The sequence below is a fragment of the Chelon labrosus genome (genome assembly GCF_963514085.1).
Source record: "Chelon labrosus genome assembly, chromosome: 12".
NCBI lineage: Eukaryota > Metazoa > Chordata > Actinopteri > Mugiliformes > Mugilidae > Chelon > Chelon labrosus.
Genome location: NC_140345.1, coordinates 9,543,037 through 9,555,888, shown reverse-complemented (window position 1 = coordinate 9,555,888; position 12,852 = coordinate 9,543,037). Strand labels below are relative to the sequence as shown.

The 12,852-nt window shown below is 43.0% G+C and overlaps 2 protein-coding genes across 5 annotated transcripts; one reads left to right on the top strand and one right to left on the bottom strand.

The window, feature by feature from the left end:
• Positions 1 to 1,226: 1,226 nt before the first annotated feature.
• On the bottom strand, positions 1,227 to 6,670 carry flcn (folliculin). Its single transcript, XM_084556843.1, has 12 exons — positions 6,387 to 6,670; positions 6,010 to 6,222; positions 5,705 to 5,851; positions 5,261 to 5,482; positions 4,983 to 5,149; positions 4,810 to 4,901; positions 3,859 to 4,022; positions 3,518 to 3,631; positions 2,720 to 2,843; positions 2,508 to 2,633; positions 1,902 to 2,004; positions 1,227 to 1,795 (listed from the first exon to the last, which is right to left on the bottom strand). The coding sequence occupies exons 2-12, from the start codon at positions 6,220 to 6,222 to the stop codon at positions 1,588 to 1,590; spliced, it is 1,680 nt and encodes a 559-aa protein (XP_084412969.1). The 5' UTR covers positions 6,387 to 6,670; the 3' UTR covers positions 1,227 to 1,587.
• Positions 6,671 to 6,779: 109 nt separating this feature from the next.
• Positions 6,780 to 12,290, top strand: leng9 (leukocyte receptor cluster (LRC) member 9). 4 transcript variants are annotated; one of them, XM_084556839.1, is made up of 8 exons: positions 6,780 to 6,928; positions 7,131 to 7,342; positions 9,050 to 9,143; positions 9,517 to 9,647; positions 9,753 to 10,082; positions 10,651 to 10,903; positions 11,430 to 11,535; positions 11,616 to 12,290. In XM_084556839.1, the coding sequence occupies exons 2-8, from the start codon at positions 7,189 to 7,191 to the stop codon at positions 12,276 to 12,278; spliced, it is 1,731 nt and encodes a 576-aa protein (XP_084412965.1). In that variant the 5' UTR covers positions 6,780 to 6,928; positions 7,131 to 7,188; the 3' UTR covers positions 12,279 to 12,290. The 4 variants fall into 4 exon arrangements, with proteins under 4 accessions (XP_084412965.1, XP_084412966.1, XP_084412967.1 ...); XM_084556840.1 differs by lacking the exon at positions 6,780 to 6,928 and having other exon boundaries at positions 6,960 to 7,342; positions 9,756 to 10,082; XM_084556841.1 differs by lacking the exon at positions 6,780 to 6,928 and having other exon boundaries at positions 6,960 to 7,342; positions 10,654 to 10,903.
• Positions 12,291 to 12,852: the final 562 nt, after the last annotated feature.

Sequence of the window (12,852 nt, the reverse complement as noted above, 5' to 3'; positions counted from 1 at the left end):
TGCTCTTTATCCCTTCACATTCAGTACGCAGTGTCATCCTGTTTAATCATCACATGATCTGTTTTTTTCCTGCACAATAAATCCGGAGTCACATTCCTTGTAAAACCGACTGAAAAAATGACTGCAATGCTACATTGCCTGAACTTGCAAGTCATCCCACATGTGACAGCTTTCTTTAGTCATTACCGTTAAAGAAGGGCCCACAGATGTGGACGGTGTGACTGTGATGTCTAATATTGTGCACAACTGTCATCATCCTGTCTGCAAAGTGTTGTTCCGTGCCCTCAGGTTGTGTGAAGCATCACGCTGCTTTGGATTTTTGGAGTTAATTACTAATGAAGGGAAGGAAGTGCGATGTTGTTGTGTCAAAAACGAATTGTTCTTCAGCGTTTTCTTTCTGAGCATAAGCCAAAGGACGAGGGACAGCTTCCACAAGTACATCTCTGCTGAGGGGAAAAGGAAACAAAAGAGCAGCAGCAGCAGCAGCCTCACCACAAGCCTTAACACTCCCCGAGGCATCATCAACTCAAAACCTCTTCACCTATACGAAGCACTTTAATGACTGGGTAAAAATATCTAGTCATTGTGCCGCCTTCCTGTTTCGTACTCCACATGCATGCAGAGGGAGGTAAATGTGTGACTAATTTATGAAGCCACTACAAATTATGTTTGTGCGTCCATTAGCGGAACTTGCCAAATGAAATCCAGACTTGAGTTTTTGAGAAAAATATTACTCAACGCAACAATTTGCTGTCCTTTGGACTAAAATATTTGTTTTTGGTTTTTTTTTTACACAGTCATTGCATAGTTTTGGATGACTCCAACAATTTATGGAGCCCGCTGCCAGGTTTAATTGACTACAGTCTGCAGCAAACTTCAGCAAAAGCAACAGGCTCAAAAAAAACAAAAAAACAAAAACAAAACAGGCACAGTGGATCAGTGTGGCTCATTAAGGAGCTGAAATCCTCCTGCTGATGTGGTCAGCCGCACTGGAGCGGGGCCTTGTTATGCAACTACATTTCAGGACATGAGAAAACCGTAAAAAGTGTTTTCTTACACCACTTGAGACTTGGTTGGTTGAAACAAGTGAGGAAAAAAAAGTGAGGAAAAAAAGTGATCCCCTCCTCCTCCTCAACCACTTCACTCTCACTCCCTCTTTAATCTCCCTGTTCGCCACAAGATGGAGCCAAGGGTAGAATTAAAAAAAGAGGACGTCAGACTGAAAGTCACGTTAATTTCATTTTATAACATCAAAAGTAAACAAAGTGCAAAGCCTTTTTTTTAATAATAAGTTAAACTTTACATATCAATAATTCCCTTTGACAAACAAAAGCCCACATGCTTTAACTAAATTCACTCAGTGTGTTAGTCTGTGCAGAATAATAATCAGAGTTAAGTACACAATAGATCTCATGAGTTAAATTGTCAATAATGGATGAACAAATCAACACTGTCATCCCTTCACAGAGGTTTTTCATTCAACTCTAAAGTGTTTATGAGAAAATTCTTGCTTTCACTTTCCATTCTTTGGTATTCCCCCCCCTTTTCAGCTCCCTTTTATGTATCCCTTTATCCCCTCCTTTCTTCTCACTGGCTGGGGCTTCTCTCCCCTCCTCGTACAGCTGTCATTAAATGACTCTTGTATGTTTTGCTGAGTCCAGTCATCCAGTACTTGAGCAGCCTGACGTTGTCCTCCTCCCCTGGGCCCGTGGCACCAAGGAGAGTCAGAACCTTCTGGGTGTCCTCCCTCCCTCGACCGTCCACTTTGGAGAACTTGAACAGCACTTTGACTTTACTGAAAGAGTGAGAATAAACTATGAGAGGGCTTCCGTACGGAAAAACTGTGCAGTCTTACACAAATCTGAGGCGTCTTTACTAAGAAATGGAGTAATTTTGCTCACTTCATCCACTCCTCCTTCAAGCAGAGCAGGCAGTGAGACACGACGTCCACAGACAGGTTCTCATTAGACAGGGCCACCTCAAGCTTGTTCAGTAATGTTGGTCCTGGGACAAGATGACAAAGATTCAGTTAGTCAATAGCGTGACAGTTCAATGTCCTAAGTAAAAAAAATAAATAAGAAATGAAACGGCAGCCTCAACATGTTTTTTTCTAATTTAAAAGGGGTGTGCCTCTGGTCCCTTTTATTATTGTTCCGTTTGTTTTCTGACAAAACAGGTTTGACTGAACGTTTGTAGAAAGACAGATTCGTTTCTGAAGCGAATCTAGATCTGGCTTTAGACTCATTCTTCTCTTAACCCTTGCAAATGTGGAAAACATACTGTATCTCCAACTTCTCTGCAATAATTTACTTATTACAAATATTTTAATGGACTCCATACCATTGTGGACAATAAAAATGGAGTTAGGATGGGAGATCTATCTTATTTTGTGTGATGCATCTTCAGATTCATAGTCACTGCAGCAACGGCATGGCTCCCTCCTTTTTAAGTTGAACCATGCACATAGTACACACAAAAGCGTCAGCGACCGTATAGTGATGGCTCACCCCGATCTGTGGGTTGTGTGCTGGCACTGCTGATGGTGAACTGATGACGTGAGCAGATATCATCTTCACCTACAGCTGAGATCTGATAGCTCTTCTCTGAAGTGACATCCACCAGCACGGAAAACTCTACGGGACAAACAAAAAGATGGTGAAATTGTCCCAATGTGACCTGTGCGTACAAACCTACAGTTTGCGTGAAGAAAGTCCTGTACCCGAGGAGCTGACATGGGCTGGAATAGGCACATCTGGACTCAGACCCAGGAAGTTGCATTTGTAGGCCTCCTCATACTGAGCGCTGTACGGCACAGAGCGCACACAGCCTACTGGGAGCAGAGACTGAGGGAAGACGAGGGAAATTACGATTTGAAACATGCTCAGCCTATATAAAGCCCTTATTAATTAATTATTAGTAACACCTATGCCTTGCAGAAAATAAAACAACTTCAACAGAAAACACTGGAAAGACTAAAAACAATATAGAAGTCGTCACAAAACTCAAATATCTTTCAACTGAAAAAGTGAACAACACGCACAAAGCAAACACTGTTGCACACTCTATCTAGTTTGTTCGTGTTGCATAAAAACGTCATAGAAGCATGTACAGACAATTCAAAAATTTAAGGCGTGTATAAATGACAATCCGTCTATAGGCATTTACTGGAAGTTTGACAAACAGTGAACGATCAAAGAAACTTCTCTTTATGGAGAAATAACTGATAAAAGATCAAATATGATGAGTTCATATGACACGAAAATGATTATCTTCAAGTTTAGTAATGGATCACTTTAATAAATAATCTAATTTCACAACATTAAACTAGTCATAACAAGCATGTTGCACTAAACCGCACTCAACTAATTAAATTAATTAAACAAATAATTACACTATGACTCAGCCAACGAGGGCCCTCCCAGGTGTGATTACCCACCTTACTTCATATTTACTCACATCATAATTAAACTATCTCCCTAAACGAGGCAGAAAGGGGAGCCCCAGCACGGCGGAGTACCTTGAGCACTGTAAAAGCTGACTGGATGAGCCCGGGGTCCGCGCCTCTCCATATGACCTGATTTCCCATGAGCACGTGCCACGCTAGCTGTCGAAACTCAGCAGCCCCGAGGACCTGCAGAACAAACCACACTGTGTACCGGGCAGCAGCTCACAGATAAAGTATATGAGCCAATAAACATGTGAATCCATTTTTTCATCACTTTTTGACTCATATCTTTCAGATTAACACCAGTAAATGATTTTTTTTTTCACTGTGAAAAGAAAATCCTGTATCTTTACCAGTTTCATATCAGCTTGCACGGTTAAGTTTATGGACTTATGCACAGCAAAGGTACACACCTGTCTCAGGTGCCTCAGTGACCTAAATTTTGGACCAGGTAATTCGTCTAATTTCGCATCTTCGCACAGGAAGCTGTGGCACAGCTCGCTCTGTGATTGGTGCCGCTGTGACATTGAACCATCTCCTTCCGCTCCCTCCCAGCAGCTCATTTCCTCCTCTTGCTCTTTAAGAAACAGAGTGACATACACACAGAAATATTTTAAAGTGAGACTCTTCATCTGGGGAATTTCCACAGGAAATTATTACAAAGTGCAATCCTTACATCACCCTGCACAAATAGGCTCTTATGTGATGTGCACATAATATTACTCACATTTAAAAAACCAAAATCAATATTGTGTAATCTCACCTCTCATCTGTGACCTATACATATATTAATAGACTGATCGTTACATGAGGTGGCACATGATTTTTCAGCCTCCCTCGCATATTGGATCAGCTGATACGGTTTTACAGTTTAACATGTTATGACTGATGATGCATTGTTTTCTTGTATTTTGCTGACACTTACTTCACGTGTAGTACGCTTTGTGTTTTAAGTGTATTTTACTTCGACTTTTTATATAAGGGGAGTGGGTATTAAAATTCCACAAAGGAATAGGTGTAAATCTTTTAATCACTTTCTAAATCTTGACTAAAGTTGCGCAAACTTTTTGTGCAGCAGCAGTGTATTGGAGTGCGCCGGTCGAGTGAATCACCATGTTTTTCCACAGTGTCTCTATACAGACTGACCGAGTGAATCAGACACAGGAGGCTTTTCAGACCGATGATAAAACCATGGGACATTGTGTAAACATATATCACCCACCTTCCCCGTGAATGTACTAATTGCATGCCATTAGTCAATGTTTTGTTTTCAGCTTTAACTTGGTTACAGTGTTTCCACGGAGTTAGATTGGTAAATGCGGATATTTGTGCTAACATCTCGTTCCGTCCAGGACAATGTCTACCTGTCTGTCTCTCTATGAGCACCAGTGTGTCCTCGGTGGGGGCCCCTTCGAGGAGCTTCTCTGTCAGACGACTACCACAAGCCTTCAGCAGCCTGGAAATGAGGTGAAGACACCCATCAGCGTGGCCAGGTGTGAAGACATGTCATTGTGGGACTGAGAGTCTATTGACTCACCAGCTAAAGGAGGAGTGCAGGCTGGCCCAGAGATTGGGATGCTGGGTGAGAGAAGTCAGGGATCGGGCTGCGTTGCCACTCCTTTGATGAGGGAAAACTGCAGGTGAAAACACACTGTTCATCCTCATGGCTCGCTGGGGGCAAACTCCTTGTTCATTGTCAAACACCTGAAATAGAGTGAAAGGCAGAGATGTTAAGATCCCTTCTCGATACAAGTCTGCAGAGTCTTTATTTATTTGAGTACATAAAGGCATGCATTGTCCATGTGCGCACCCTACCTTTAGAGCTGTGCTCTGCAGGCTCTGTATAGTAAGTTTCATGTGGCGTAACAAGAAAGGCCATGAGTTGATAAGGTATATTCTGTCCATGGCTACCATCACAATACTGTACCAGCGCTGGAAGCCCCTGGCCAGGCTGTCTTTGATAAAGAAAGTGTGTGAGAACACAAATCCGTGTTGCTCATCTCCAAAGAAAATAGGCCCCTCACGCCCAGGACACACCTGAAGCAAAATGAGAGAACATGCATGGATGCAGAGGCAAAAGGGTTAAAACATTCATTCATTCATTCATTCATCTTCTGCACCCGCTTATTCCTGTTAAGGGTCGCGGGGGTCTGCTGGAGCCTATCCCAGCTGTCAGGGTTAAAACAATGGTACTTTAAATTTAGTGCTTGAGACATGTGTGACTCACACACATATACCCAGACATACTTCACTGTTTACCTCACAGCTGAGACTGCGCACGCAAGCCTGGCGGACCACACTGAACAGCTGGGACTGTCTGGGGTGCTGGTGGCTCAGGAAGCGGATGCCTGTTTCATCATCGATGCTCACAAAGCCCGGGTGAGATGCAGGTAGAGATCGACATCCCTATGAGGGACAGAAAAGAGAAGAGGGTGAGGAGACTACGGTAGGAAGGAATATGAACTTCTCAACAAATACAAATGAGAACTGAGTGTAGGGGAGAGTGACTGAAATGAAATGAGCATGGCTGGATGACATACTGCGGTCTGTAGCCCTGCACTCACCTCACACATTTCCCCTCTCTGCGTGGCCGAGCTGTTGGCTCTCATGGTCAGCCCTTCCCCTTCCCTGTCACCATCTCGGTCCCTGTCCCCAGGCACCGGGGCACCGGCCTGGGATGAAGGTGTCGGGGATGGAGGGTGTAGTGCCTCGGTGCAGAACAGTGTTCGAGGGCCATGAAGCTCACAGAAGTGACAGAGAGCCACCAGAGCATTCATCTGTGCGAGAGAAGACACGTTTTTAGATCCTTACAGTGCTGAATATGTGTTAGTTAGATGTAAATCAAAGAGTCAGCTTGGTTCTGGTCAGCCACTGACACTACTAAGCCACTCCAGGGTTAAGACGTGGTCATTACAGCTGGGAATATTAGATTAGATCTTACCTTCAAAGCAGAGCCAAGTTAAACAAATGACTGGTGCTCAGTGCTGCTTCACAAAAGGACATTCATTGGTCGTAGTGCTTAAAAAAAGCTGTCACATAAAAAGCGACGAAGACAAAACAAAAACAAAAAACAAAACTCGACTCGGCCCTTTTCAAAATCCCATAGTTATTAGTTCTTAGATGGAGGTTTTCATACTTTCTTGTATCCTTCTGAGCTTCAGCTGCTAGCAGGCAAAAACAAACCAGTCACATGACGCAGAGTCACGCGCTCGAGCACAGACGACGCATGGCTGCCAACCGCACTAATTCCTCAACATTTTAACCGCTGTTTCGAAAATGTTGCCGATATTTTTTGAATTTACAAGAAAGTGCACAAACAATGTATTTGCTTGATGGCTTTTCTCGCTAAAATCGGGCTTTATTTGCCACACAATATGATTTTTTAGACGAAATCCAAATCAGAACTACTTTACCCATAACCCCCACCGGCGTAACAAACTAGGGGTCAAAGGGCGATTTAAGTCAGAGCCGTTTTCTTTGTCGGTTAGTAAGGGTGATTTTTCTTATATTTTAATGTTTTTGTGTTTATGTTTGAAATTCACTGTCTTCTTTTCACAGTTAATTTCTCTAAGAATTGTCGGATTACGGACGGTTTATCATATTGTACAACGCAAACTAGCCACTTCCGCGTCAGTATTGAGAAGTTGTGAATTTGGATTGACACGTTTTTTTGTTGCTTTGACAGGTCAAACTAAGTAAAACACCACAGTAGCACAATAGTGAAGTAACACTGCTTTCTGAGCATGGCATCGGGAGGACCAGGTGTGTCCTTAGAGGACCAGGCAGATGATGGGACCCACCAGAAGCCCACCACTCTGACTCCCACACAGGGTCCCGGTCTCGAGGTGGGGGTATCAGCTGACCGTAGTGGTGAAGACATGCTGAAAGCCACAGCAGGTAAATCGCTTCCCCAGTTTTACACATAGTGGAACTCTATATTTGCACTTACATGGGTCTCTGAAGGCTCTGAAGTTATTTTGTCATAATGAGACAAAACAGCTACATTCCACTCATTCTGGTAACGCCTATGTCTGAAATCAGTTTATTTTCTAAGTAACTATAGCATTTTTACCACAACTCTGGTATGTTTCTGTGGTACTGTCAGCAGTTTGATTTCCAGCAAGTATTGGAGCTGGAGCCCCTTATACTAAAGAAATGGGCAGAATGAGTGAATCAACTGACCACTGTCTTGGAAATGTAGTGGGATTTAGGATATGAGTCAAGATACTCATATCAGCCTCTCATCTCCCATAAAAAAGAAGATTTACTGTCTGCTTCTACTCCTGTTTTCTTTCACTTCATGACTCAAAGCAAAATAAGCTTTCCAGCGAATAAAGACCCTCACAGTTAAATATTTTACCCAGCTAACTTCCAGGCACTTCTTGAGGTCTAATGCCTGGAAGCATTCGAAAGACTCATCACAGTCTGGTGCTGTCCAGGTCAACCTGTGTCAGTCAGTGTCAGATCTCTCTAAAATAAGTATTACTGCTAATAATTAAAAAAAGTGAGTCACATTCAGTTCTCCTATCTTGAAATAGCGTTGCAGGACGTGTGGCATGTGTTTGGGTAAACAGGCAGCCACCTCCCAACTACTTGGCTGACATTTGAGTCCTCTGGGTTGAGTCATTCCCACCTGTTACATGATTTAAACTCTTTGGAAGTGTATTGGGGACGGATTATATAATATCCTGACATATTAATTCCTGATTTGAATTGTTAATTGTAATATTGGAGAGGCGAGGATAAAGATAAAGAGGGAATGTAGTGAAAGAGTAAAAAGGCAGCTAATCAGGAATCCTATTCCTGTCTGTGATATGACTCACAGAAACATATCTCATGGACATAGAAACCTAAGCAACCATATCTGGAAAACAAACACTCGATATACACTGAGTAGCCGTAAATCTTATGACCAACTGGACAGAAAGACTGTTCAAGTGAATAACACTGATTACCTGGACATCATGGCACCTGTCAGTGGGTGAGATATACTGGGTAGCAAGTTTGCCCTCTTAATTAGAAGCAGGAAAAATGTCCGGAAGTGGAAAGATTTGAGCAATTTTGACAGGGGCCAAATTGTGATGGGTTGTGGCGTCTGACTGGGTCATAACCAACACTGCAGCTCTTTTTGGGTATTCCCAGTCTTCAGTGGTCAGTACCGATGAATAGTGGTCCAAGGAAGGAAAAGCAGTGAATCGGCTCATTGATGCACGTTTGGACCAAAGGCTGACCCGCGTGGTCTGAGAAGTTGTTAAAGCACAGTGTGTCTCTGTTTGTTTTGGACGGGACTGTGTAGCTGCAAACCAGATGTTACACCTCTAGATTTCTCTACTTTGTACCTGGAAGTTCGTCCTACTCTTATCAAAGTAGAATTATTACTCACCTGCTCGTCACCTGCCGAGTGACCTTGTAAACTGCTATAAATCAGTTTCTATGTCTATAACAGGGGCCCACTCTAGTCAAACTTGTTTTTTCTTCTTGTGATATGACTTATTTTACATCATTTACATTCTTTACAGGCTTTAAGTACAGTTTTATAAGAAGTCTGTTCCTGTTATTTTGTCTTACCATCTGTCTTTCTCTCTGTTTTCGTATCATTCACAGAATCTACAGGTGGGGACAAGGATGGAGTCAAACTGTGCCAGTTTTTCCTGAGGGGAAAGTGTCGTTTTGGCCCCAGATGTCGTTTATCCCACAGGTTCGCTCACCTTACCGTTCTCAGCAAAATCACCAGCAATATAACTTAAACTCTAAAGAAATTGGAAGTCATTGTAGTTCAGCTCCTTATTAGCTTTAAATAGTGGTGTGTCTAAATATTAGCTCTTATTTCTCTGTCCTTTAGCTCTTTTTCAAATGGTAATATTGAAATATTTTTCAAAGTTGCCATGGTATGCTTTTGGCTGCACAGAGGTTGATTCTTCATTCCTAGCATTGGCCAAATGTGATTCATACCCCAGATGATCCAGACCCTGTTTGACCCCTTGACAAATTGATCATTTTTTTCCTCATTCGTCATGTTTCATATGAATATTTTTACTTTTCTTTCCACTGTTGTTGCTCTCATTTCTCAGTGACCCTTCAGTGGAAGAATCAGGGGCTCTTGACATGGATGACAAAGACGATGGAGAAAATATGGAAACACACAAGAAGAAAAAAGGCGGTGTGAACAAAGTGACAAAGCCAAAATGCGACGAAGGAAGAGGTCATTCCATATTTATTCATTTTTCTGTGTAATCTGATAATGACATCTTTTAAATCCTGATTCACCTTTCCCCTTCACTGAAATGGTGTAACCTTTTGTCTCCAGCAGAGGCGAACAAAAAGCCTCGTATGCGAACGGCAGATGATGTGATCTCTCGGATCTTGTGGGACTCATCAGTGGATGCGTCAGACTTTGTGGTGGGCTATGTGGATCGCTTCCTTGGTGTGCTGGAGCGTCCCTTCTGTGATTTCAACTGGGACACCAGCCCCTGTGACTGTGATTACACCACTGAGCTGGCCCTGCCCAGACACAGGATCCAGTACTTCACCTACAGAGGGCACCGCGTCTGGGATCGCCACAGCAGGACCGACAGGGTTTTTGGCTCCACTGGTCAATCTCTGGCTCCCCCCTTTGGAAAGGAGGAGGAAGTAAAGGGTAAGACAGGATCCTTCATTGCTACCTTATCTTAAATGTACTCAGCTACACTGCCTGGCCCAAAAAAAGTTGCCACATGGATTTAACTAAGCAAATAGGTACGAGCCTCCTATTGGATAATTACTGCATGGCTGATTATCTTTCAGCTGGCAACAAGTTATTTAACCCCAACTGATGTAATGAGTAACTTTTCATTTCTTAAACAATCATGTCTAAAGACACATCCTGTGGTCATGGAAAAGATGTTAGTCTGTTTGAGAAGGATCACATCATTGGCATGCATCAAGCAGAGAAAACATCTAAGGAGATTGAAGAAACTACTAAAATTGGGTTAAGAACTGTTCAACGCATTATTAAAAACTGGAAGGATAGTGGGGAACCATAGTCGTCAGGGTAAGAAGAGAGGCAGATGCCTACCGCCTACTGTACAAGCCTGTGGGGGCAGTGCTATGATCCGGGGTTGCTGCAGCTGGTTAGGTCTACGTTTAGCAACATTATGTGCCCAAAGAATGAGGTCAGCTGACTACCAGTGTATTTTCTATTGTCCGAATATGACCATTTGTTTTAGCAGAAACAAGCAGAGACGCAGAGGAGCAACATGACCATCTTGAAACAACAGAAGTGCAGCCACCTGCTGTCAGTGGGCAGGATGAGTGTGAAACAAAGGAGTGTACTCATACCAAGAACACACATCTGGAGGAAGAGAAGCAGGATGAGAAGAATACTCACACCCCTGACTCCACACATCCAGCTCCAGAGCGTGGAGGAAACACTTCTCAGGAACAACCGGAGTCATGTGTTGCGGAGGAGGCTGAAAATAGGTCTGGTGTTTGTGGTGATCTTTTAAATTTAACAGAGAACAGACAAAATTTCCCGTGCAGGACAAAAAAGCCATATTAACACTACATGTTATATGGCCTCTGCAGACAAAAAAAACAGTCAAAGTGAAACAGCAGTTAGAGCACCTTTAGCTTCAGTTATGTCAAAGAGAATATATGGGTCTCTTAAAAAGTGTGATTTATGTCAAATCCTTCATATCAGAATAGATCATTTCAATTCCATCTTAATATTTAATATTAGTTGACCTCCACCCACATCCAAGTCTGGAGGAACAGGAGAAGAAGGGAGACATGAATAAATAAACTCTATATGAGGGGCTGAGTTAGCTTGTCACCCCAAATCACAAAGATGTGACACATATTTCACATACATTAATCACCTAACAAGAAATGAATAAACAAATGACCAAACATCAAGACTTAGAGGATGGATGATATACGTTTCTTGGTTGGCGACTTGGAAAGCAATCTTGGCTTTAATAATTTTACTCACCTGTTTTGATTTTAGACTTCAGTCTTCTGCAGACCAAAGGTCCTCTTCCCTAAAAGAGAAGGGTGAGGAGGAGACTTCGGCAGAATGGGAAGAAACCTGGGAGGGCCATGAAGATTCTGTGGTGGGCACATCACATCAGATCATTCCATACGTTCTTGTTGCTTTGCACGAATATATTTATGTTCCTCTTGTACTACACAGAGTTATAATGGAGCTGCAGCAATTGTCCACAATCCATCTGCACCTCCAAAGAAGGGAGAAGGGAAGCGTGGTGGCCGCCCTCCTAAAATACACCCCACGCACTTCATCACCTTCAGGGCCAACACTCCTGCTATCCTCTCGTCTTTCCAGCAGCTTCAGGAGGATCTCATCGCCCTTATACCCTCCTCCGCTCCTCACTGGCAGACCGCCGCCACCCTGCATGTCACCCTGTGCCTCCTGGTGCTGCACACCCCAGCCGAGGTGGCTGCTGCTGCGGAAGTCCTCAGAAGATTTGCCCATTTGGATCGCAACCCTCCGGTGGCTGTTACCTTTCCCGTGAAACTGAAACATTTCAATGGGAAGGTGCTGTTCCTGAGTCCCCAGCCTCAGCTTCCCCTCCAGCACCTCAACAGCGGCCTGCAGGACGCCTACAGGAAGGAGGGCTGGCTCCACAGGCACTCCTACAACCCACGCTACCACCTCACCCTGGCCAAGGTAAAGGACATTGAAGGAGAGAGAATTTTCGAAGGGGTGGCGGACCTGAAGGTGGGGAAGGGTTTAAATTTTGGCCGTCTACCAGTGAACACCTTACACCTCTGTGCCATGGGTATTTCAGATGTAGATGGTTTTTATGAGACCGTGTGCACAGTTACACTTCGATGAAAATCATCTCAACAGCACAATCCACAGGCATGTTTTTCTATGTCGTCAAAAAAGTGCAATAGTGTGTGTCCCCTTAACTATCAAAATTGATGCCTGTGTTTTAACTTTAGTTTAAGTTACTGTTTTTTCTGATGAACTACACTTTTTAATAAACACATTTTTATAGGAGGGGCAGAAATATGTAGAGTTCAGTCCCATTTTAAGCTACATTATGCCTTACAATGATGATTGACAATGAAAGCAAATACAAACATCTGAAAGTGCAGCTCTACAACATTAACTTGATTGTTTTTCATGTTATAAATCATCAGTCTTCTTATTTTCTGGCTTTAGCTAATAGAGACCCATTTTAAACAGAGGTGTTTTAAAATCAGACCAGCTATAGAGGCTGTAGTCCTCAGGGCAGTGACGCAGGTTCAATTCTAGCCTGCACACAAGCCATGCCCTTTCTCTCACTCAGTTACTTTCTATGTTTCTCTCCACTAGCAAATAAAAACATAAGTGGTCAAAGAGAAAACTTGATACTACAGAACATGATAGTTTACTTTTATTACGGGAGGGAAAACCTGATGAT

Bases quoted from the DNA above. Each gene is read 5' to 3' on its own strand.
- flcn (XM_084556843.1), bottom strand. From the start codon at position 6,222: ATGAATGCTCTGGTGGCTCTCTGTCACTTCTGTGAGCTTCATGGCCCT. The intron at 5,852-6,009 runs GTGAGTGCAGGG...TGTCCCTCATAG, and splicing joins AGAGAGGGGAAATGTGTGAG to GGATGTCGATCTCTACCTGC. The intron at 4,023-4,809 runs GTAGACATTGTC...TGTTTCTTAAAG, and splicing joins GCTCATAGAGAGACAGACAG to AGCAAGAGGAGGAAATGAGC.
- leng9 (XM_084556839.1), top strand. From the start codon at position 7,189: ATGGCATCGGGAGGACCAGGTGTGTCCTTAGAGGACCAGGCAGATGAT. The intron at 7,343-9,049 runs GTAAATCGCTTC...TATCATTCACAG, and splicing joins CATGCTGAAAGCCACAGCAG to AATCTACAGGTGGGGACAAG. The intron at 10,904-11,429 runs GTCTGGTGTTTG...TTTTGATTTTAG, and splicing joins GCGGAGGAGGCTGAAAATAG to ACTTCAGTCTTCTGCAGACC.